General features: G+C 39.3%; 1 protein-coding gene across 1 annotated transcript in view; it reads right to left on the reverse strand.

Moving 5' to 3' along the window:
- The window catches only part of LOC134542574 (uncharacterized), a 52,072-nt gene that overhangs the window by 4,098 nt on the left and 22,994 nt on the right, over positions 1-24,980 (reverse strand). Inside the window, exon 5 of the mRNA XM_063386948.1 lies at positions 1,623-1,752. Within this exon, the coding sequence (XP_063243018.1) occupies positions 1,623-1,752 (130 nt within the window). The remainder of the gene's footprint in view (positions 1-1,622; positions 1,753-24,980) is intronic.

Here is a 24,980-nt window from a genome sequence, read left to right on the forward strand (position 1 = left end):
TTTATTGCCTTCTCTTCAAATTCTGCCATGAAAATGTTGGCTAATATGAGAGAGAGGTGAGCCCATGGTGGTGCCTTCCTGTTGCTTGTAGATCTGCCCCTTGAATGAGAAGAAGGTGGAAGAAACATAGTGTTCTGTGAGCTTCACTATGTCTCTGCTCAGGTTGTCTTCTCCCAGGTGTGTGAAGAGAATTTGAAGAGCTTCTGGGTCAGGCACTTTAGTGAAGATCGATACCACAGTAAATCTGATCAATAGATATTTTGGCTGAAGAGTTAGTTGCTTGAGAATCAAAATTAAATGTGCAGAATTTTCGACACGAAGGGCTGGAGTGAGAACTAAAGGTTGGATTATTTCATTTAAGTATCTGGCTAGTGCGTGGGTAGGAGAGTCGTTTGTACTAACAATGGAACGAAGATGTATGTACTTCTTATGTATCTTTGGCAGCCCATTAAATGTAGAGCAAATTTGCGATTAGGTGTTTTTTTTAGTATCTTCCTCTAAGACTGACTCGGTGACCAATTTCTGTGTGGCTGATTCTATTTGTTTAAGTGGATTTTTCTTGACTGATGTATATGTCGATTTGGAGAGAAGGTTGTAGATCTTGCTATGAGATGAAGAAAGCATCACCAATGCAATAGCCATTGTCAGAAGATAAATAAAGCTTAAACAATGCAATAGCCGTTGCCAGGAGACGAAGAAAGCATCAACAATTCAATAGCCATCGCCAGAAGACGAAGAAAGTTTATATAATGCAACAGCCGTTGACAGGAGACGAAGAATGCTTCAACGATGCAATAGCCGTTGCCAGGAGATGAAGAAATTATCAAAAATGCAGTAGCAATAGTTTAATCAAGAACTGCTGAAATTCTGCTTTGACAGATGTGGTAAAGGGGGACGCTGGTGATTTTATGAAATCTCACTTACACAGTAATATTGCTCTTGTTTCGGAGGTGAACTGTGTAAAATGTCATCAAGATTAGAGTAAAACTGTAGGCGTGTATAACAAACAAATATATATATATGATAATATCTCTAGTTTATTTGTATCAGTTTAAAAAAGTTTATTTAAAAGTTTTTTTTTAATAAGCATGCAGTAGTTTCTAGGTTTGTTCGTGTTTTCTTGGTGCAACAATAAGGTAGATGTTCATACGTAAAGAAAATATTTTATTCAGATGCACAAATGCATTAACTCGTGTGTACCTGTAGTAGAAACAGCCACAATCGTGGTCTTTGATGGATCAAGATATTGCAAAAATGAAATAAATATTACCGAATACATAAATGTCAGAGAAAATACAACTTATATGATACAAATTTGTTTTTCTTTTATTGAGAAAAAATTACTAACCAAATAAATGATTTTATTTTCCTGTCAAACCAAGTGTGCACCTTTATTTCATCCGATTACGAAACAATCATTTGGTTAAAATAGCTCATGTGGGTACATATTTGCGTACTAATTATTTCTACCATCATAAAGAAGAATTAATTAGTGAATATTTTTGCAGTACATAAAGTAAAACAGCTTTTTTTTATTCATACGCACATATGATATTTAACTATCATAAATATAAAAAAACTTAATTTGTCTTCTGATTTATGGATTAAAATAAAATGTTTACCTGGCAATTATGTTGTGTATCGGCGTCACGGCGAAGTCATAATTATTAACAACATGCTGTACAGCGACAATGGCTTGGTTTATAACATACCCCCAAAAGTCGCGGCGAAATAATGGCTTGGGCAAGGTACCTGCGAAAAATATATATTAATTTGTATACAAACACTGTCTCTGATGTTTCACTACAACAATTTACCTAATGTCTAATAGCATTGATATAATGAGCGTGTAGCTGCTGATATTGCATAGTATAATTGAGTAAGATGAATCAGTGTGTAGGTTTTCCTCAATGACGTATTCTACCAGAGGTCATTGTTTCTCGTGGTTTTTTGGTGGTTGCATAAATAACTTAAATTCTTCATACTTGATTTTTTTTTTTTTTTATAGAATTTTATAAGATATGAAAATATGTTCGTTGTAAATTGATTTTAAGATTTTAGCCGGTCACCCTGATTTCGATTTTCTATGATTACCGAAATTTCCTCAAGACAATCCTCAGGCACCAATTTGATTTACTTTTGTGCGTCCACTTCTAAGATCACTCTTGAATGTCTCATTGCTTACAACATATAAAATCATGCAGATCAACAATACTTTATATCATATATTCTCCTGATATTCAGCGAATTACCTTGAAAAAAATGGTAAAATGTCTCTGCCATTTTTAACTAGAGTGCATACTGTCCTTATAAAAATGCACAAATTGAGGCTCTCAGTTCATAGATCAGTAGTATATGAATGGGGCTCCGACGGCTGGCGCTGGCGCGTGGTGTGTGTTTCCTATCCGCCATCTTGGATTGTGACGTCACGGCGGCCATCTTGGATGACCTTGACCTTTGACCTTGACCCCGGCGGCCATTTTGGATCCGCCATCTTGGATCCGCCATTTTGGATGACGTCATTTTGTTTTCTCGAACTTTCCACCATTTTGTTTTCCGCCATTTTGAATTATGACGTCACCGTTGCAATTTCCGTTACGTCCGCCATCTTTAACTTTTTTATTTATTATCCGATTTTAATGAAATTTTTTTTAAAATTTATTAAAAAATTCATTTAATAAAATTTTAATAAAAAATATTTAAAAAACAAACATTTACTACACGGAGCTCGGAGTCCGCGGTTCGAACCCGACGAGTGCAAAAAAAAAAAAAATGACGACCGATCCTTCCCCCTGTGGTGGGTGCTGGCAGACTGACTCCCACCACTTTTTTCAAAGCATATATAACATCATCTAGTATGACGTCATGACCGCCATCTTGTCTTCGATGTTGGTAGCCATCATCATTGTATCGTCGACTAGAGTGCACCGACGCCATGTTAGTTTAATTCTTACCTGCTAGAGTGCAGTAATCGTTTATTATTGCTGTGACACCCGCCATCTTGAAATTTGGCCGCCATCTTGAAAATCCGTAATTTTAATGCTAGAGATTCGGGAAAAGTTCCAAAATTCATTAAATAAATTTGTAATCTATATACTGATTGATTAGATCGACTAAGGTCCTTGGTTAGATCCCTGGCCGATACAAAACAACTTTAATTTAAAAAGTACCACTAAAGTGACAGGTTTGAGAAAATAAAAACACCGCAAGTTCTTTTAAAAAATACTTTTATTACATACATACTACACTACTACAAGTACAAAAAAAATACACAGACAAATTACTAAAGCCTTGTGGATTTCTCGATTGAAACAGTCTTCTTACTATACAGACTAAGTCCTTTACATGACTTTAAATGTCTATTCAGTTTATCAGGTCGACATATTGGTACACCACAATTTGCACACAAAGCAGAATAATCGACTTCATTAAAAGGACAGTGATATATTTCGTGTCGTTGTGCACTTTGAATATTTGCCAATGTTTTGTTACAAAATATACAGCTTGATTCCGATGAATGTACAGCCAGTCTATCACAATTCCTGAGGTGCCGTTTTAATCTTCCATATTGTACAAACTTGCTTAAACATCCGTTACACTGATATTTAATGCGTTCAGAGTTATCACTACAATTGTGTATTACATAATCACGTAATTTCAAGTTTTTTATCTTCTCGCAGTACGTGCAGCCGGATGATGGAACACCGTTGGATGCACCTTCCTTCATCAATGCCACTGGAACTGTTGACAACCATTGTAACACTGCTGACATGTTAACTTCTGAAGCCGTTGAGGTCTGCTCTGCAGAAGATGTTGCACGCGTCGAAATCTCCCGCTGTGCTGAGAGAGCAGGTGTAGCTGTAGACATCGTTGTCATCGGGCTCTGCACTGATGATGGTAGACCTTCGATCCAGGTTGGTGTTGATACTGGTAATGATGCCATCGAGTTCTCAAGAATAGATAGATACTGGTCCATTATGTTATACAAGTCTAACTATCCGAGCCGTTCATCACCGCAGCCAGAGACGGACTGAAGTCCATATCACCTGGGGTCTCACTTATATAGTCTCATTAGCCGGTACAACACATGAGTCAAATCAATAACCATGTTCATTATACGTCTCGGAACATTTTTTATAATGACGATGTAAGCTATCGAGACGTGAAATTAGTTTATTGCACTTTTTGCACTGAAACAGTATTCTTTGAGCATTATTCTGACAGCTGCTTCTTTCATGTCTGCGAGCATTTGAAGTGAAAGTAAATGATGCGTCACAATATTTGCATTGATGCGATGTATGCTCTTCATGAATTGAAGTCTGGAATGCAGATGGTGAAACTTCAGCTGATGATGGAACAGCACGTATCGTTGTCTCCTCTGCAGCAGGTATCGGGATCTCCACCGCCGCCGTGGTCTCCTCTGCAGTCGGTATCGGGATCTCCGACTCCATCATCGTTGCTGCCATCGAGGTCCCAGCAGCTGTCGGTAAACATTCTATTCCGGTCGACATAACTAAATCTCACGAAACTTAATGGAGAGAGCACGTCCGTACTGCACCGCGACCAGAGGTGAACTGCGGGTCCAGTCGTCTGAACCTCGCTTATATACCCGCGGTCTACTGGTATACCTCATGAGTCAAAATAATGTCTGTATTTAAAATTATTATTTTTTTCCTATTAGGTACCTAAAAATTGTAGAAATAAAAAGCATACGAGTTCAAGTTTTACACATTTATTTATAAAAATTACACAAATACATATTAGGTTAAGGACTCAAGCATTTTCACAAGCAAAGTCTTTAATGCCGCACGAACTGACACGTCGACTCCGGTCCCAACTGGTTCGTTGACTCCGGTTCCAACTGGTTCGTTGACTCCGGTTCCAACTGGTTCGCAGGCCACAGGATCAGGAACACAGGTTTCCAGCTGGTCATCTTCTGCGACGTTGACAACTCCGACAATACATGGTCGATGACGTCTGTGACCACGTCTACGCCTGGGCTTTGGCTCAGTGCTAGTTGGGACAGATTCACTGCCTGAACTACGATTACTAGACGCACGCCGTTTGGACGTCTGCGTAGATGCATCACAGGTCGCAACAGGTTGCAACACGTCCATGTTTGGTGTTGCACATGCAGACGAGGCGACTACCTCAGCGATGCTAGCAGGAAGGATTGTGTGTGGTCTCATGTGATAGACGACACAGTTTCCAGGTTCGCAACAAGCTACCAGCTGCTGAGTCGGTTCGTAGGACACAGGAAAGTGCGCAAACCGCCAATGCTGAGCACCTCCATCACAGGTTTCTGTATATGTACGTAGATACCCGGAATCCCAGTAGCTGTACTCGACACTGCTGAAGCTAGGTCTTGCGCTCACGTACACGTTAGCAGGATGAAACGTAAACATCTTCTTGCAGGTCGAACGTCAACTGAAGGCACGTACGTATGTACGCCATTTATATATGCAGGCTCCTACTAACATTGTGTGTGCCATTTCTGCATTAACTGCGAGTTTGTGCAGGCACAGACACGTTCAAACTTGTCACGTGGCTGCACGTCGTATATTGCACTAAGCTTGCGCAGGGAAGGACAGCCGTAGTCGGTCTGTATATCTACGATTTCAGCTGCTCCAACGTCGCACAGTTCTTGTAGCCATTTCTTCTGTTCGGGTCCGGCAACGTAGATTATTTCGTTTTGAACTAGTAAATCTCCAATAGTGTTTTTCACTTGGTGGTACGGAATTTTTCCTTCGTCCCACTCTAGTTCGTGATAATATTTACATAGCCATTCGTTCGACCGTTTACTTTTTTCGTCTAGTAGTTTCCACGGATACGGAGGTCGGAAGCTGCGGGTTCGAGTCCGGCCGTCGTGAGTGACGGCAATTTCCTTGAGCACGAATCCATTTTGACTCTGGAAACCTTGCAGGTTGCAGTACATCTTGTCGCTAGCAATGCTCGGTCGTAACTAAATTATTATCGAAAACGAAACAGTATTTATGTCAGAATTTTCACAAGTTTGTCTCGACAATTGTACGAAGCAAGCCGATCGTGAAGTATCAGACAAAAAGCATAGGTGTTTGGTGGAATATTTCCGCTAGTCGTTATCTCGATCCTACAGTCGATGATGTTTGAATTTATTCGATCATCCTGTTTGGAAACGTCAAACACCATTAACGGTGCCTTGTTCTTGAAACTGTCGGGACTCAGTATCGGTGACTGTCTCCGTCCATAGTAAGCTTGCTGAAACTTGGCATACATTTGATATGCTAGAAGGAATCTTCCACTTTCAAAGTCCATGTTCATGTCAACGTACGGATAACTTTCGCTGTTTAAAAATATTTTTACATTACGTATTTGACAGTTATCGAATACGGAGCGACTTACTCCTGCATTGAGCTGTCTTCCGGTCTGAAGCCCGACGATGATGTATCTTGGTTTTTCCGTAGCGAAGCTGGACTTTACTATCCAATTGATACGCTGACTATGAGGCAAGCCAGGATAAGTTTCCAGGCTCCAGGATCGGAATGGCACATCGAAATTCTTGCCATTTTCTATGTTCTTCAACATCTTGACTCGTTCAACGGTGCTCACTTGGATATGGGGCAGCATCCACTCGATAGACTGTAGTGTTAGCGAGACATCTTGAGGGTTTTCTGCAGCGGCGACAATTGCATTAATGTGCGTGTTGGCTAGAAGCAGTACGAGCTCTTGTTTCGAATTAATGATTATATGCTTGTAGTCCTCAGCGAATCCAAGAAGCATGGACAGAGGAACACAAACTTCGAACTTCCCTTCGGCATAAACCGGAAGCTTATATTCATCCTCGAGAGCCCAACCGGCCATCTTTGCAGCAGACAGTTCATTTGGCGTGAGCGAAAGGTAATTTTTCATAGCAGATGTTATGCCTACATCTCTCGTCTGGTCTACCTCGACACCATTGAGTACATAAGTAATGCGCTCGATTAGGTGAAGAATACCATTGCAGGATATTGACGTCGTTGTCGGATGCGTACCATCCGCTTTTGTAAGCGTGCCTCTTATACGTAGAAATGACTGCGAAGGTAAAGTACAAATATCTTGGTGCTGTACTGCAATGCGTACTTCCGATGGTAGTGCGTACGGTCCGAGCAGGAAAGGCTGGTACTCGTGCAATTCCATTTTCGTAATGCTGTCATCAAAAATGACTGGATCTTCCACGTTGAGGATTTCGTCTTCCATATTTATTCGGCACTTGTCCAATACTGAGAAGATACTTTATGTTGTCAGGTGTTAATGCACCGATGTCTGGTAGAGAACTGTTCTTGTTCACGCCAATACGATTTCTTTTATAACTGTTCGGTGTTACGAACTTTATGCCCATCGCTTCAAGTGCAGACGTAATGTAATTTCTTCGTCTTGAAAATTCACCAATCGTCCTCGCTGGTCAACGATTCGGACGACGACTTCGTGTGCGCACTTCACGACGACTGGAACGTAAATGATACTTTGCGGTACTTCGACCAGTTTATATCCTGGCGGGACCATCGGCGAAAACTCGTGCAGCATGTTGCTTAGTCTTCCGTTGAGATACGTTCCACTTGCCAAATTACAGTTTATTCTTATGACATTCACAGGCAAAATGTTTACTGCGCGTGTAGATTCGTACGTTCTTCCCGTATCATAAACCTTTGATTCGAATCCGAGCATGGTACCTATGGTGCCAGGTTTCGTAAAGTCGACATTTTCACTGCATGTTAGAATGCTTTTTTGAGTGTTTGGATTTCCACGCAGTTGAAAGTCTACATCCTGTGGTAACATATCCCTGATGTAATTTGCAATGTCGTCAATTTCGTAAGAGCCAACAGGTAACCGTATTTCATGAGCGGTCCCATCACTTTTCAGGAAGCAGATCTTGCAATTTTCTTCGTCGATATTAGGTATGGCATTATACGTTTGAAAATCTACGAGTCCGATGCTCCATTCTCCGTCTAAATCCAGAGGCGGGAAATGAACCGCCCGCAGCTCAGATGCGTGACCTGTCAGGGTAAGTGTTATCGACATGACTAATAAATTAACATCACTGCACAACCTTTAAGTAGCAATTTTTATTTGTCAGCTAATTTTTGTTTGTTAAAAAGCGAAGACACAAGTGTCCGCAGTTTGTTTGATTAGGCTTCTGTTCCGTTTCGTAATTGTAAAACCACGTAGTGGACCGGCCCAGGTACTGTCGCAGTTCGGGCGGAGGGCGTAAATTTCCAAAACTGTCGTAGTAAGTAGCTTTTTTTCCAGACTTTATGTACGCCAGGATCGGTATAAACTGTTCGACTGTTGAAGTGTTCGACCTATTTTAGTGGGCGTTCCTCATGTCCAATAATATTGCAGAGTTTATAGCTCTCTTGAACGACCAATCACAATAAAAGGGCGTGCAGTCAGGAACTTAAAGACGTCAGCTAGCCAATAATATTAGTTATTGATGCTGACGACATTTATTTGTTCAGTTCAAGAACACCACAACCGCCTTGTTATTTAACACCTTGTCGATCAGTTTAACAGTCGAACACTTTATCCCGTAACCTGTATAAACTGTTCGACTGTTGAAGTGTTCGACGCATCAACTGGTCGTCGCGGCAGCCTGGCGTTTAGTACCTGGGTTTACCGGTAGGTCGACCAAGGTCTTCGCGGCAGCCTGGCATTTAGTACATTGGTTTCCGGGTAGATCGTGCTAGAGTGCCTGTACAAGAATTGGAGCGCCACTGAGTGATAGGAACGTGTGAGCAAAACTGCAGGCAGATCGCGCGGAAATAACACTCTGCAATCTGAGAAAATAAAATTGATAAGAGTTATTATGCCACATTGACAAAATACAATGCGTAGAAATCAGGGACAGAATACGTTGCGTCACAAGATAAGAGCGGCGGGCTAGAGTCTCCTTTAAAAATCCAAAATAACAGTTTGCAGTGCGTTATAAAGGATTTACAGAACATATACATGCAAACTAAAATGACTACGGTACCTACTTAATTCGTTAGAGGGGAGTACGGTACGCATTTCTCCCGCGGCTGTCGGCCGGGAATGCCCTGCGACCATATCGGGACCATCGAAGGAAGGCAGTTTGCGGGATGTGCTGGCAAACCGGGAGCGAGCATGCAGCGCCGACTGCATTAGACGCGTCCTCAGGTAACGGATAGGGGCCGCCCAGTTTCCCAAGAGTTGCAGTCTCTATGGGTTGGCTGTAAATAACCAATAGCAGCCCGCGGACCAACGGCCGGCCTTGTGGGGTCGTGATCCCGGTCACGGCGGTTTACTGTGGCCTGCATGAAGGGGGGGGGGGGAGGAGGGACTCGAGATGCTGAAAAAATGCGAAGTGTAGCGAACCGCGGGGCTGTGGACTGTTCGCGCGCGCAACAGAATGGAAAAGCGCCGGAACTCCACTTGGAGTCGGGGCCACTGTTGGGGCAGCGGTAGCCCGAGGAGTTTGGTGGAACAAGTGTTGGTTCCCCTCCCTCCACCCTGGCTTGATAGGTAGCTGCTGTTAACTGCGAAGAGCGAAGACGACGATGGCGATCAGGTAGGCCGCAGTAAACCAACGATCGCCAGCAGTATCAGTCAGTTTACTGGCTCATCTGCCCACTTCTTCTTCCGCCGCGGTGAATATTGTTGGTCCCAAGGAAATATTCGCTGCAGCACCAACCTTTTTTTTTACCGCTGACTGGCAGCCGAGTGGGTTGGCGATTACAGTCGCCCGCCCCTAGGAGCGCATGCACCCCTGGCTAATAACCAGACGCGCCCAAAACAAAATTAATGCGGGCCGCAAGGCCCAAGTTCCCTGCCACTTGCTTCGTAGTACTTTCGGCCCCGCCCACTCTTTTTACCTGGACACAATTTTCCCACTACATATGTCCAGTAGTTTACTGCTTGCTTTAACGCATAATATAATTGATCCCCGCATGTGTCGGGCCTGGGTTTTCCCTCCGTCTATGGGGGTTTTACCTGGGTCACTTAGCTAGCTTTTGGCTCGGCTGCAAACAGGGTGTCGGCCATGGCCTCAATTGTTGGCCATGACCGGCCAATAAGCCCTATTAGCAACATGATTGCACGTGACCTTTACCGCATGGTTTTCCCTGTATTGTAGAGTGTATAGGCTTAGAGCCTGAGACACGCCTTTGTCCAAATAATCTTTAAGATTAACTTAGGCTAAGAGAAAATAATAATCTACTTTATTCTGAAATTCCTTTGTTTTTGTTAAAATGAAAATAAATGTAAGGAATTATTTTGTATATTGTATTCTTCCATAAAAAACATCACTTATTAAAACTTACACCTTAGTTTAACTAAAACAGAATAAGTAGTAAACGAATGGTTCTCAAAGTATTTAGCTCTTTTTTATAATGTAGCGTAAATCTTATCATTTTGAATACTCACGATGTTTTCTTATGATTATTTTATGTACACTAGCATACTTATAAAATAATGCATGCGGAAAATGTGTCCTGGAGCGAATTTATCTCGCAACGGCCTGGTACAACTGGAACTAAATCGTACGTCGTACGTGCAGACATAATTATAAATTTCTTATTATTAAATACGTTACTCACACTGTCATGAGACTTTAATCTTATGTTCCAGTTATTACAGAAAATATTACTCTTAAAATTACTAGATCAGTCAATCAAGATTAATGCGGCCATCAGTGTAATCGTCTGAATAAGGCTGATAATGTTTTATTAGAATGTGCATGTATATTTATAGTCTGAAATACTCCGTTTTAGTTTTTTTTTATAATGTTCAAGTCTTAGGTTGTAAATTAATTATGTACCTAATTTTTCTAAGGAAATCTCATAGTACTCTTCTAACATTAAAAGCTGCAAAATTAATAATAAAATATTACTCTAATTATTTATAAGTAGGAAGATAGGGATCCCTACATAAGTTTTAAAGTCACAACTTAGAACATGCATAACTTGTAGTTCTTGAAAAATCTACGTAACTTAAAAACACACAACTTAGAACAATTTTAACTTAAAAACATATAACTAAGAATCACACAACTCTAAACGACACAACTAAAAAACATAGCATCTTAGAACGTTATACCTTAAAACTATAAAAACTTTGAAACTCACAACTTCGAATTGTCATAACTTAGACACATGTAACTTAGAAACATACAACGCCGAACCACGCAACTTATAAACTCGATAACGTAGAAATAGGCAACTTAGAAATATCACTACTTAGAAGCACACAACTTAGAACTGCCATAACGTAGAAACACGTAACTTAGAAACACACAACCCTGAATCGTGTTACTTAGAATTTTGGATGTGAGGGCAGAAATATTTTTAAGGGCTGTAGTGAGAAATATTTATTTTTTACATTTCCTGCATTCAGAGCTGTAATCTTGTATCCAAACATTAACATTCGCATTCAATTTTGATCTCTCTGAATAGATGGTGCTGTCAGTTCCAAACATAGCTTAATTGACATCAGCTAATGGTTTTCCTGTCACATCTGAACTACATATTTAATTGATTCTGATTTTCTATGAATAAGTAAACATTTCTGTAAGAATAATAGTTGTTTTTTTGTTTGTATACTTATAATATATAAAGTGATTTAATTACATTATGAACATTTGGCAAGACTCACTTGTTTTACTAAATACATAAAAACTTGACTTTTTTAAATATTATTTTCTCGTCTTTAATGACCTCGCTGTTTACGAGACTTTGGGCGAATTGAAACAAATAGCTAACGATATTAATTAATATTTTACTACCTCATTGATTTCTGTTTTTGCGTTTTAAAGCATTCTTTTCTTCAAAGTAACAGTGGTGTCATGTATTTAATAAAACGTTTACATTTTATTTAAATTCGCTCTAAAATTAATTTCGTGGAAATAGCCTATATGTACCTACAGACACGATGAATGTGAAATACGAGTCAAAACTTTAGAGTTTAATGCAGGAATGTAGATAAAGAAGAAGTATTAATGTTCAGACACAGTGTAACTATGAATAACCTAAAAAAAATTTGGTTGTCTGTAAAGTCGGTTTACGGACTATAGTTTAACGTGACAACGTCATTACAAAACATTGATGAAATGATTGCATAACCAAAACAATTAATTAATTTAAAAAAGATAATGTACTTCTTAAGACATTGTTAATCTAAATTCAATAACATGTATTTAATTATAAAAACTGGCGTTTAGCTATAAAGTTTAAATATAATTAATGAACAAGTTTTCATAGAAATAAACTATAATCAAATATCTATCATCAATTATATGAATCATCATAATTTTTTAGTCAATTGTAACAAAACTTATAAATACTGCACTCGCCGACAGATGCTACTTTATTTAATAACTAGCCGTCACCCACCCGCTTCGCTTGGCGAAGAAGATACGTTAAAAATTTCAAAATTCATCTAAATAAGCAGTACCTCCGCGCTTCACCACAGCGGTCAACAGGCAGAGCACACTCGCACTTATAAACGCCCCTCCTCATGGCCGACCACTTTGCAGAATCTTTTACACCTGCACCTGTACCACCTCACCTCTCAAAACTGCCCACCCACTATATCCCACCCCCACCACCTGCCCCAGGAGACCTCAAATTAACAACACCCAGAGAGGTGATGAAAGAAATAAGCCGCGTGAAGTCCAGAGCAGCGCCTGGCCCAGACTGCATCACACCTCGCCTTCTCAAATCCATTTCACGTAAAGCTCTTGTCTATCTCACTCACATTATCAACAGCATCCTCACCTCTGGTCATTATCCACGATCATGGCGAGAGGCTACAGTAGTGCCCATCTACAAAGGAAAAGGTGCAACCAATCGGCCAGCATCGTACCGTCCCATATCCCTGCTGTCCATCATTTCAAAGGTGGCGGAGCACATAGTGCTGACCAGGCTGGAAGCGGAAATAGCGCGCCTACAACCGCTGCCGGAATTCCAGTTTGGTTTCAGGCGTAACCTCTCAACCCAACATGCCCTGGCTCATGTCACCGACATCATCACCTACAACTTCACCCAAATAACCCATACCGGCATGCTGTTGCTAGACCTAAGTCATGCATTCGATTCATTTAACCATCAGGCTCTTATCCTTAAGCTGGCCTTTTTGGGATTCCACCCTGCACTACGATTCATCCTCCACTCTTTCCTTGAAGCCCGTACGTTCAACGTGCGGGTGGAAGGGTCCACTTCATCTACCAGAGAAATCACCGCAGGAGTCCCTCAAGGGTCCACGCTCTCCCCACTTCTTTTCTCCCTCTATTGTCATGACATCCCAAAAAACCCCGAATGCACGATAGTCATGTACGCGGACGATACCGCGCTGGTGGTATCACACCCTAATTAAAGCCAGGCTGACCGCGGCCATTAATTCTGTCAATAACTTTTTCATTTCCTGGGGCATCCTTCCCAACCCCACCAAGACCGAAGCAATTTTATTTACCAGACGCCACCCCCGTCTGCCTCCAGCACTGTTTGTGGGAGGCGCGGTGATCAACTGGAGCGATTCAGTGAAATACCTCGGTGTGACACTGGATCGCACACTGCGCTTCTCACCGCACTTCTCATCTGCCACTGCCCGGGCCTACCGCGTATTTAACTCGCTGTCCCCCATTCTCCGCCCCCACAGCCCCCTATCAGACCAGGACCGTGTACGCCTCTTCAAGGCGTACATTGTACCTATTTTACTTTATGCCTCAGTAATTTTTGCCCATGTACCCGACATCTGTTTCCACCAAATAAATACATGCTTCAATAAATTACTCAGAGCAACACTCGGGAAATACAGACACGTAATCAACATACAGCTACATGCCCTCGCAAACACGTCATCACCTAGAGCACGGGTCACACAATACACAGACAAATTCTTCCAGAAGGCTGCACAACACCCGTCTACTCTCATACAAAACATCGGAAAGCACGCCATCACCAGACCTCACCCACACAGACTCATCACCAACTACCACCCAGGTAGGCCACCCTGACTGGGCGGCCCAGGAAAAACCACCGCCCAAGACAGCACCGCTAGTGAGTGCAAATCAGTGTAAATAGTGTAAATAGGTATGGACACACCCCACAGTGCCATACAAGTGTAAATCAAGGGACGCCAACCATAGCGCATCATGTGTAATATAGTGCTTAATTCAAATAATTGTTTATTCTTTATTTCAAAATTCTTTCCACCTGTAACATGTACATATAGTCTAATTATCATTATTATTATTATTGTTATTATTATTATTATTACTAGTGACATTGAGTCAAAGACTCCAAACCAAAGACAAAAGGTTTTTTAAATTTTCCTTTTATTGTTGTTGTGGGTACGCCACTGCCAACCCCATACGAAAAACAAAATAAAAGAAAACTTTAGAGTGCCCGTTGCCATGGAGGCGCAGAAAGCTTATTAAGCAATGTAATAACCTTTGCCATGGGTAAGAAGAAAGCATCAACATAGATTTTGTATGTTTGTTTCTGGTACCAAATTTCTCTCCTTTTGCTTAAAAAATTTGAGAGATATAATTGTTTATCTTAAATCCATATTTACCCGTTTTTATCCCCCTTAGTGGCGGAATTTAATAAAATAGTAAAATTGTTTTTAGTAGTTTTTGTATGTTTATTGTTGGTACCAAATATAATTTCTTACGTTTAAATAGTTTCCGAGATATAATTTACTATCTAAAAAACATATTCACCCCCTTTACACCCCTTAGGAGTTGAATTTCGCTAAATGGTAAAATTGGTATTGGTAGTTTTCGTATGTTTATTACTGGTACCAAATTTCTCTCCTTTTACTTAAATAAATTCAGAGATATAGCCTAATTGTTTATGTTGAAACCATATTTACCCCTTTTTCACCCCCTTAAGGGTGGAATTATATAAAAAGATGTAGCCTAGTTTCTAAGTTAGCCGAAGACCTTTCTATTAAAAAAAAAGTTCATCAATATCGGTTGAGTAGTTTTCAATTGATGTTGGAACAAACAGACAAACTGACAAACTGACAAACAGACAAACAGACAAACAGACAAAAAATTTTAAAATTATATTTTTGTGTTCCCAATAATGTAAAACGTCATTTCCAAAAGTTTTTTCATGATTTTGTTCAATGTACAGACTTTTCACCTCGAACAGTTTTATTATTCGTATAGATAAAAGAATAAATACTTGAAATTATACTAGTAATCTGATTTTTAAAATGCAAGAATAATTAACCTTTATTGCCGAAATTGTTGTTGTAATAAACAATGAAAACCACATTAACTTTTCACTTCACTTTATAAACAGTCGACGAAACAGTTCACGTGTAGATGTAAGTTGTGTGCTGCCGCTGTCTTTCTTCTCCTCGGACGCATAGGCCAATCGAGTGGGAGAGAGATGAGGCGGCGCATGCGCACAATGAGCGTAACGGGACAGTGAGTCATCGTTTTTCGTGTATGCAGCCGGCGTTCATCGATTTTTTACACGTTATCACGACAAAAAATTAGTTAAAAACCAATTCAAAATTTAAGTCCAACTGAAGAACAAACAGGGTAGAGCGGGGCTATTCTGATCATGGGGTAAATCCGATCATAATAAGAGAATTGGCAAAACAGCAAGCCATGAGCCGAAAGGAAACAATATCATCCCATCAGTCGCAAGCTGGGAGTGTTGGTGTTCACGTGGTAAAAAATTTCCGTTGTTATTCTAAACTTTGCTGTGTGTAAGGAAGCGATTCAACACCAAGGTAAGTCACGCCATGCATTTTTATCACTCCCAATAAAATATCACATTCCAAAATAAGAAGCTACTATTACAGAAACGAGATATCTTTAAGTACTTTGGTTTCTTCATGTAGCATATTTACTGGAAAAAAATATCCTTGTATCAGTTCTGATAAAAACCAGTTTCCTCTTACATTTTGGACGGCAAAGGTAAAAGTCGACAAAATGGGGCAATTCCGATCACGCTTTTGGGGCTATTTCGATCACAGGAAATAATTTATTGCTCTGGAGAATACAGCACAGAAAGGATCGTATTTATCAACTAATCTTGAAAGCGATTACTCGACACTGCTCTACTGTCACGGTGCACAAAGCTGACAGAAAAAAGTATTATCTTAATGCTTCAAGGATAGCTGAGGGGACATTTAGAGACCTAATATTGTAAGTGTAAGATAAGACATTAGCTGTCGCCAGTTTGTAGATACTGATGTTTATCTTTTCGACTACCGCACATTCCGTTGCGGTGATTGGTTTCACTGCCGATGCTTGGCGGGTCGCACCCTTTATTACTCAAGAAAGAGTCGGCTGGTCGCACTCCGTGTTGGCCACACTTTAAATAACTCGCACACATTTTTTCATCTCGATGCCATAAAATAAATGTATTACCAACTTGACATATATAAAACGAAAAAGTGTCAAGTTTGTACCTTGAAATATGACCATTGGTTAAATACTGTCAGAGTGTTTGCCATCTTATTTTGGATGGACACGCATCACATTGTTCGCTTAAATGACTGAACTAATGCAGAGAAAATGAAATTGAACTTCTCTGTTTACCACCTCATACCACTCATGTCCTTCAGCCTCTAGATCGCACACTATTCAAACCATTAAAAACTTTCTACCATCAAGAAGCAACCACATTCATTCACAACAACCCAACACAATCGATCACCAAGTCTGACTTAGGAAAGATTTTCACAGCTGCGTGGAACAAAGCTGCATCCCATGTGAATGCTACTAAAGGGTTTCAGTGTACTGGTCTCTACCCATTTAACCCTAAGACTATCTCGATGGATAAATTTCTACCATCTGTAGCTTTCCGAGCTGAATCTCCTTCTACATCAACAAAATCATCCACCATGCAAACTTCAGGTCCTTCATCTGATGTTTCTCTTGATCATGTTCAAAATAAGTCACACAGCCAACATTCCCCGTCCAAACACACAGTTTGCTCCAGTTCCCAAGCTTCATCCACCATGTCCATATCAGCTTCTACGTCCAAGTCTCCCAGTGAACAGAAACTGATTGGATTTGATGACATCATTCCAACCCCAAACAAATCATCTACAAATAGGAATGCACCGAAACAAACCAGAAAGCAGAAATCTCGACATCTGACATCGGATGGAAACATCAAGGCAACAGCAGAAAAAGTTAAAATTGCCACATTAAAAAAGAAACAGATAGATTGCATATTGAAGAGACGAAGACTGTTTGCAGAAAATGAAATGGACTCTAGTGGAAAATAAATCCTCATCATGAAAGATTCGAGTGACGCACCATGTTGATTTTGCAACAGAAGATGGAGCCAGTCTGCCAACAGAGGGGACTGGATCAAGTGCCAGAAATGTAGAAGCTGGTATCATGAAATCTGTGTGGGTGCCAAAGGAAAGAAACAATTCAGATGCGGTAAATGTGTGTGATCATGATTGCCCCACTATGATCGGATTTACCCCATGTGTGAACGCAATTACCCCACTTGTTTTGGGAATCCTGTGATATCACCTTTTAAAGAATTATTTTTTTGTAAGTTTATAATGTGCCATTAATTACCTTTTTCATTCAAGGTATATTAACTATACATATTGAAGTTTATGCTCATGTATTTTCAATAACTTAATCTTATTTTCAACAATTTATTTTCACAACACAATTTGAAGTGATCGGAATTGCCCCTCTCTACCCCATATTTAATTTTCCTTTTGCATAAAAGTAATTTATAGTGCTATTTTCCTATTTATTTTCTGAACAATAGGCTACTGCTCAATCATTGTATACTGGGGATGCAGTAAACGTTTAGCCAGATAGTAGCTCGTTACAACGAGACAGGGAGGTCATTAGAGACGTGCGCAGTGTTCTTTCGGAAAACCTTTTGGTAAAAATCAAGATTGATGAAACTAATTCGAACCAGAGTCCTCCCGATTGCGCTACCTCATTCGACCATACGTAGTGCATTTCTGAGTAAGGCCCAATTCCAACAGCTGTCGCCTAATGTAGCATGCGGCTTGTCGTCTGCCGGAAGATGCATAATGGTGCCGCATGCTTCATGTGTTGCCTTGTGTCGTACGCGCTCCTTGTCGAAACGTGTAGCATGTCACAAACGCAATTCTCTGAATCGACAGTTTCCTGGCAGATTCTGGTCAACAAGGGCGTATTTACAGACTATTGCGGCTGCAGCTTATATTGTTATTGCGAATGTTCGCAGGAGGAAACGGCCCCTGTGTTGGAGGCGCGAAATATTCATTACACCACAAGACACACAAAACGAATTTTATGACAAATTGTGTGCTGACGACAAAGCACACTTCAGAAATTTTGTTAGAATGAGTCAGGAAGACTTCGACATTTTTCTACAGAAGATTATGCCCATTATAATAAAGTGCGACACCAACTTCCATGAAGCAATACCAGTTTAAGTGCGATTGTTGATAACGCTCAGATTTATCGCAAGTGGGGACAGTTACGCATCTCTGATGTACTTGTTTCGTGTTTCGGAACCCAGCATCTCACGGATCGTACCAGAAGTATGCAGGGCTCTTACTGAGGTGTTGAATCACGCTGTGAAGGTAAGTAAACAAAAATATAAGCGTTAGTTTACATTACCATATATATATATATAAATTTGTACTTCTGCAATGAAAGTGACCAATGTATTAATCGATATCGCATTATACACAAGATTACATATGAATACCTGAAAACAATTTATGGACGCTCAAGAGTAAAGAGTAAACTAACATATCACACAAAAACGTTTATGTAAAGGAAAAAGGTGTTATAACTTTAAAATACAACCTCCGCAATTCATAATATAGTCGAAACCATAGCATATAGAAACTTTAATGCTTTATAGCATTGCAGACACATTAGGAAATTAAGTCTGGACTTAATGTGAAATCGGTAGTTCGAAATCAACGTCTTCGTTGTTGCACTGTACTTGTGTTTGGGTCAGTCGCTGTCGTTGTAAGGTGCTAATGATGGTGAATTATGAACCTCTGGTGAAAGTAGTGAAGGTGAATGTGTTTCACTTGTATAAACAGATAAAGATGAATGCGATGAATAAGCGATGGTACATGCTAAGTTGATGGTGTGTAGTTGCAACCGCCTGTAAAGGCGGGAGGATGAAAATCGTATTTGTCAATTGTTGCCTCAAACAAGATGTTGTTTATGTTGTGTTTCGCTATTGCTTGTACTCTTGGTGCTAATTTGCGTAATTCGTTTTCCACATGTTCTCCATACACTGATCAGTCATCTCTCCTAACAGATGCCTTTAAAATTGCGTGTGCTTCTTCCCTCCTTTCCTCTTCCCTTGAAAGTTTCTTTTTCTTGCACTTGCCTTTTTTATTATCTATCTGCTCACTCGGCTAGGTGGCAGTTGATATTGAGTCATATTTGCCAGTCCAATTCCATCGTTCATAGACATAACTGTCGATTCCTGACTTGCAGCACTTTGTTCACCATCTATCACCTCCGTGTCATCCTGAATAAATAACGTGTGGTAGCTTTCATATAGATAACTCACACACGTTTTGTCTATTCGTGGTAATGGCCAAAGTGAGCACTAAAGGTGCCACTAATTTGAACACTGTACACTAGAATAGCATTACTTTTCCTGTTCTTAGAAACATGTGTTAACCGGGAGGGGGGCGTCCTATTTAATTGCCCACGTGGGGCAATGTATGTCATTCGCTCCCTAACTATTAGGTATCGTTATATAAGATAGGAAATGTTTCCAAAACATTTATTACGAATAGAAGAAAACCTGTAAACTGTACATGGAGGGACCTGACATTACAATAAAGTAAATATCTGCACAGATGACAAAATCTTCAAAATTTGTGTGTTACGATTATGCTTGATAACTATTTTCCAGATTCCAAACAGTCCTAAAGCATGGAAAAGTTAAGCACGAGAGTTCCCCACTGCATGTAACTATCCACACTGCATAGACGCCGTGGACGGCAAACATGTACTGATTCGTTGCTCAAATAACACTGGTATGTAGTCAGTTTTATAATTATAATGGAACCTTCAGCATAGTTTTAATGGCAGTTGACTATGCCATGTATAATTATGTGTGTGTGTATGTATGCAAACATCGGATGTCAAGGTAGGATATCAGACGGTAGTGTTTTCCGGCCAACTGACTCGTACAAGAATCTTTCCGAGAACGAATTGTCTCTTCCACTTCCCGTGGCTCTGCAAGGTAGGACAAAATGATCAAACTGTCTCCTCGTTATGGACGATGCATATCCTTTGCATATAAATAAGTGCACATTATGAAACCATATGCTGGTGGTCACGACAAAGGTTCACCCCAAAGAATATACAATTACAGACATTCACGTGCACATCGGATAGTAGAAAACTGCTTTGGATTGATGTCGAGTGTTTTCCGAGTGTTTCGAAAGCCAATGGAGATAAGTGTAGAAAACGCAGTGACTGTAACCACGACCTGTATCCATCTGCACAACTTTCTTCGGAATAGTGAAACCTCAAGACACCTTCACTCGCCGCGGTGGGGTAAAGGAGAAACGATTGGTCTGAAATGAATACAGAACCCCTCCTCCTTTCCGCCAAGCCTCCCCCGTACCGTGGTGGGGTGAAGGAGAAAGGGTTCGGGCAGTTGACCCATTCGTACAGATGACATAGAACCCGCGTGCAATTCAAAGATGGTGAACAGGGATGCGGGGGAGCGTAGCAATACAGGGTCACGGGACACGGCTGGCCAGTGACACGAAAGGCCGCGGTGGGAGTGGGAGATTGCTGTTTTTGGTGGGAGAACGCTGTGTCACTTAAGATCCAAGTTAGTGTTACTGCTAAGTTTTAGTGTGTACGCGTTTCTTGTTATTAACCGACTTCAAAAATAAATAATAGTTAAAAAACTAAACAAACACGCTTTTATAGAAAATCAAACTAAAAAGTAAAAAATAATTTTCAATAAATTTAAACTACGGATAATATGATTAACAAGAAATTGAATTTTATTGTAAAAAAAAAGCGTGGGTTGCTTGTTGTCAATTGTTATGAATATTTTATTGACAGATATTGGTAGAAGTAGTCATTTTGAAAATATCTTAAAAAGCACTCAACGCTTTTTTTTACAATAAAATTCAATTTCTTGTTAATCATATTATCCTCAGTTTAAATTTATTGAAAATGATTTTTTACTTTTTAGTTTGATTTTCTATAAAAGCGTGTTTGTTTAGTTTTTTAACTATTATTTATTTTCTACTTTTTAGTTTGGTTACCTACAAAAGCGTGTTTTATTTGAACTGACATTTATCTTTTTTTTTTTACTAGTAATCATTTCAATTGACTTTTGTATTTTTTTTCTCCAATCTTCATCTCTTTTTTGTGTTTTAGTTTTATTTATCATTGTTGTTCCCACCAGTAATGGACAATTAAAAGATCCCACAGACTAACGAGCTGAGGGAGTGTCGCTAAAGTTGTTTAAAAAAAAGGCTTATTCAAATTTATATTGTCAAAGACAGAACCTAGAGTGGGAGTGTTGGAATTAGTTTCTGTCTTGGATTAATTTGTTTCTTGATGCACTCACTATTACTTTCTCTATGGACATTCTCTTTTGTTCAGTTGTATATCATGTTGTTATATTAAATGGCCACGCTGATTACTTTAATTAATCCTTTTTAATAAAATGGGACAAACTTCACAAATTATTGCATTGTCATCGATCCTTGATAAGGTGCAAAGTTTCTAATCAATCCGTCGTTTTGAAAAGGGTGAAAATAACGTTGAAAGATTCCGTTGAGCGTGTTAAAAATCATTAATCCTGAGGATCCTGGTAAGGAAAATGGGACAAACTCTACAAATTATTGCATTGTCATCGGTCCTTGATAAGTGTGCAAAGTTTCAAATGAATCCGTCCTTTTAAAAGGGGTGAAAATCACCTTCAAAGATTCCGTTACATAGATACATAGATACATAGATACATACCTAACTAATAAAAGCGTGTTAAAAAAGGAGGATATCAATTAGCGTGTATGTTTTTATTTTTTTTTAATGTTAATCGATTTATCCGTCAATCGTGGACCGATTTTGAAAATTATGTTTTCGTTTGAAAGGGTATACTCTCGAGGTGGTCCCATTTCAATTTTGTTACGCTCTTCAATCATGATACCCATTTTTGTCTTTTGAAACGGTTTTACACCTGAATGTAGGCAACGTTTTAAACTCCGATTTACTAAAAATAGAATAGGAAATAGGGTTAATTGGCCGATGCGATACGGGAACTGGGTTTTTTGTGTGGAATATAAAAGAGGATTATCCACCATCTTGAATTTTGACATCATAGCAGCCATCTTAAATGACTTTGACCCAAGCTATTGGTGTGGAATAAAAGAGGATTGTGAGGATTGTCCACCATCTTGGATTTTGACGTCAAAACAGCCATCTTGGATTACCTTGGCCTTTGACATTTACCCAAGCTGCCATCTTGGATGATGTCATCGTAGACATTTTGTTTTTCCTGCTGTTTTCCTAAAACTTTTGTATTAAGAAGTCACCACCCCCATCTTGAATGTGCAGATGCCTACATATGTGATCGATGCAGATTGTTTTGAAAGTGTCCGGAGCTGGGTGTTCGAACTCAAGTCCGTCCGTTAGTAGGTGCCACTTGCAAGAATTGCATTTTTATCACCAAAGTTCAATTTAGTTTTATAAAATAGTTTATACAGACGTAGCATTTTTATTGATTTATTTTGATTTCATACTTAGTTGAGTTAATTATTTCATAAATAAAATAATTTTTCTCGAAGTGGTTTTTATTTTATTTTTTGAAAACCTTAGGTGTCCGCCACTAGGGGACTTCATGTCAGATGAAGGCCGTATGCCATGGCAGGACAGGTATGCATAAAGTAACATGTATGTGAACGCCATCACACGAAGAAGTAGTCGTAATTGTTATAATTGTGACTTTTTCTTTCTTGTTTTTCATTTAATCCTGCCAATTACTTGTGCTCTGTGTTGACTATTTCGGGCCGCACCAAAGCCCCCAATGTACTTATGTGGAAAATAGTCCATGCATTGATACATTGTTGTACTTATTTAAACATAATAATACTGCAAAAATACTGTCCAAATATATTTACAGTGTTTCAGTTGTTTCATTCATTAACTTCATTAACATTCTAAGAAAAATAACCCAAGGTTACATAAAAATATCAAAATGTATTTCTTAAATGTGTTCCGTGCATGGTTGCATGTACAGATTCACCCACCCTTAACTAAGTATTTACAACATTTAGGGCTTATTTCAATAAGCTTTGAGCACATTCACTCTACAAATGTATAACCAGGGACGTAGGCAGCGGGGGGTTGGAGGGGGGATTAGCCTCACAAAACAAATAACATATTATTACTAAACATTTAGAGCTACATTTACTTGTAGAAAATTATGTGTTGAAGTTACACTATCTGCTGAAATAACCTCCAATTTTACACCTGGAAAACAATATTTTTTTTTAGGGGGGGGGGGGGAGGGGTGACGACGACTTACGTATCTTCCTTATATTTATCTTTTAAAGGAGTGGTCCGTGTTATGCATATATGCCCAAGTTAAAACCCCTCTCCCCACGCACAAATTCTGTGGCATGCGGCAATATTGTCGGCCCGACAGGTGGCGACATGTCGCATGCCACATGACGCACTGTGTTGCCTCAGTTGAAAACCAACAGCCTGTACGTCATTGCCGTATGTTGCATTTCGCCCAAAATGTTGCCTCAGTGCAATCAAGGCTATAAAAATTAAATATTAAATTAAATATTTAAATATATATTTACCCTCACAGGGTACATATATAATTTACTCTCAAACTTTATTTCTATTAATTCAGACCAGTGTTGCGTAGTATTCCAATTTTGCTTTCCTGTTCTCTGATTTAGTATTTTCATAAACATGCACTAGAGACACTATGGCCTATGAAGGACAAATAAACACACTTTGTCATTAATAATATATGGATTTCTTTATTTATACAGAAGGTTCCTCTTTTCTATGGTTCGAATAATAATGGTGGCGAGCGAGTAGAAAGATAGAGAAAGCGTGAAAGAAAGGGAAAAATAGAGAAAGAGACTGAAGGAGTAAGAGGACGAGAGAATGAAAAATAGAAGAAAAGAGATAAGAGAAAGTAAGAAAGTTAATGTCAAAAATTAAAGAGAATTAAAGAGAAAAAGAGAAGGAGGCAAGGGAGAGAGTGTTAGAGAAAGAAAGAGAATAAAGAGAAATAAAAACGTAAGACAAATAAAGAGAAAGAAAGCGAAAGAAAAAGTGAAGGAGGGAAAGGGAGAGAAAGTGAGACGGAGAGTAAAGGAGAGAAGGACAGAATAAGGGAGAGAAGGGACAAAAAGTATGAGAGAGAAAGATATAATAAGAGAGATATAATAAGAGAGAGAAAGCGAGATAAAATGGTAATTTGAGAGAATAAATTTTAAGAGAAAGCGATAAAAAAGAGAGCAAAAAAGAAAAGTAATGAGAAAGAGTTGCTTTGTATGTGTGTACCTAACATCACCAAAAAATTTAAAGCAACACTGCAACCCATCCCGGACATTAGATAATAAATGAATAATCAGTAGTGAAAGGTTTATTTCAACATCTCATATGTACCTAGGTACATCCAGACATACAACGCGGAAGCGTGCAAGGGCCCTGATTTAATATTCATAAAAATAAAACACATCATTGTTCAAAAACTATTGCACGTGGCGCAAAACGGATTCTCGCAAAATGACGCAGTATACTTTGAGAAAGTTTTAATGTACAAGCAAGTTTTAATTTTCCAAATATAGAGTCTTAAAAAATTAGTTAACTATCGGAGGGCATGACACTAAAAACTTTAGCGTACTGATGAAAAAATTAAGAATTAATTTTATGACGAAGCACAACTGCCACATGAAATACACGTGAATATTTAGCATCGCTATACTCTTTAGTGTACGAAATGAAAAATTGAAGGATTTTCCTGGGTAACTTAATGAATAAT

The sequence above is a fragment of the Bacillus rossius genome (genome assembly GCF_032445375.1).
Source record: "Bacillus rossius redtenbacheri isolate Brsri chromosome 9 unlocalized genomic scaffold, Brsri_v3 Brsri_v3_scf9_1, whole genome shotgun sequence".
Taxonomy (NCBI): Eukaryota; Metazoa; Arthropoda; class Insecta; order Phasmatodea; family Bacillidae; genus Bacillus; species Bacillus rossius.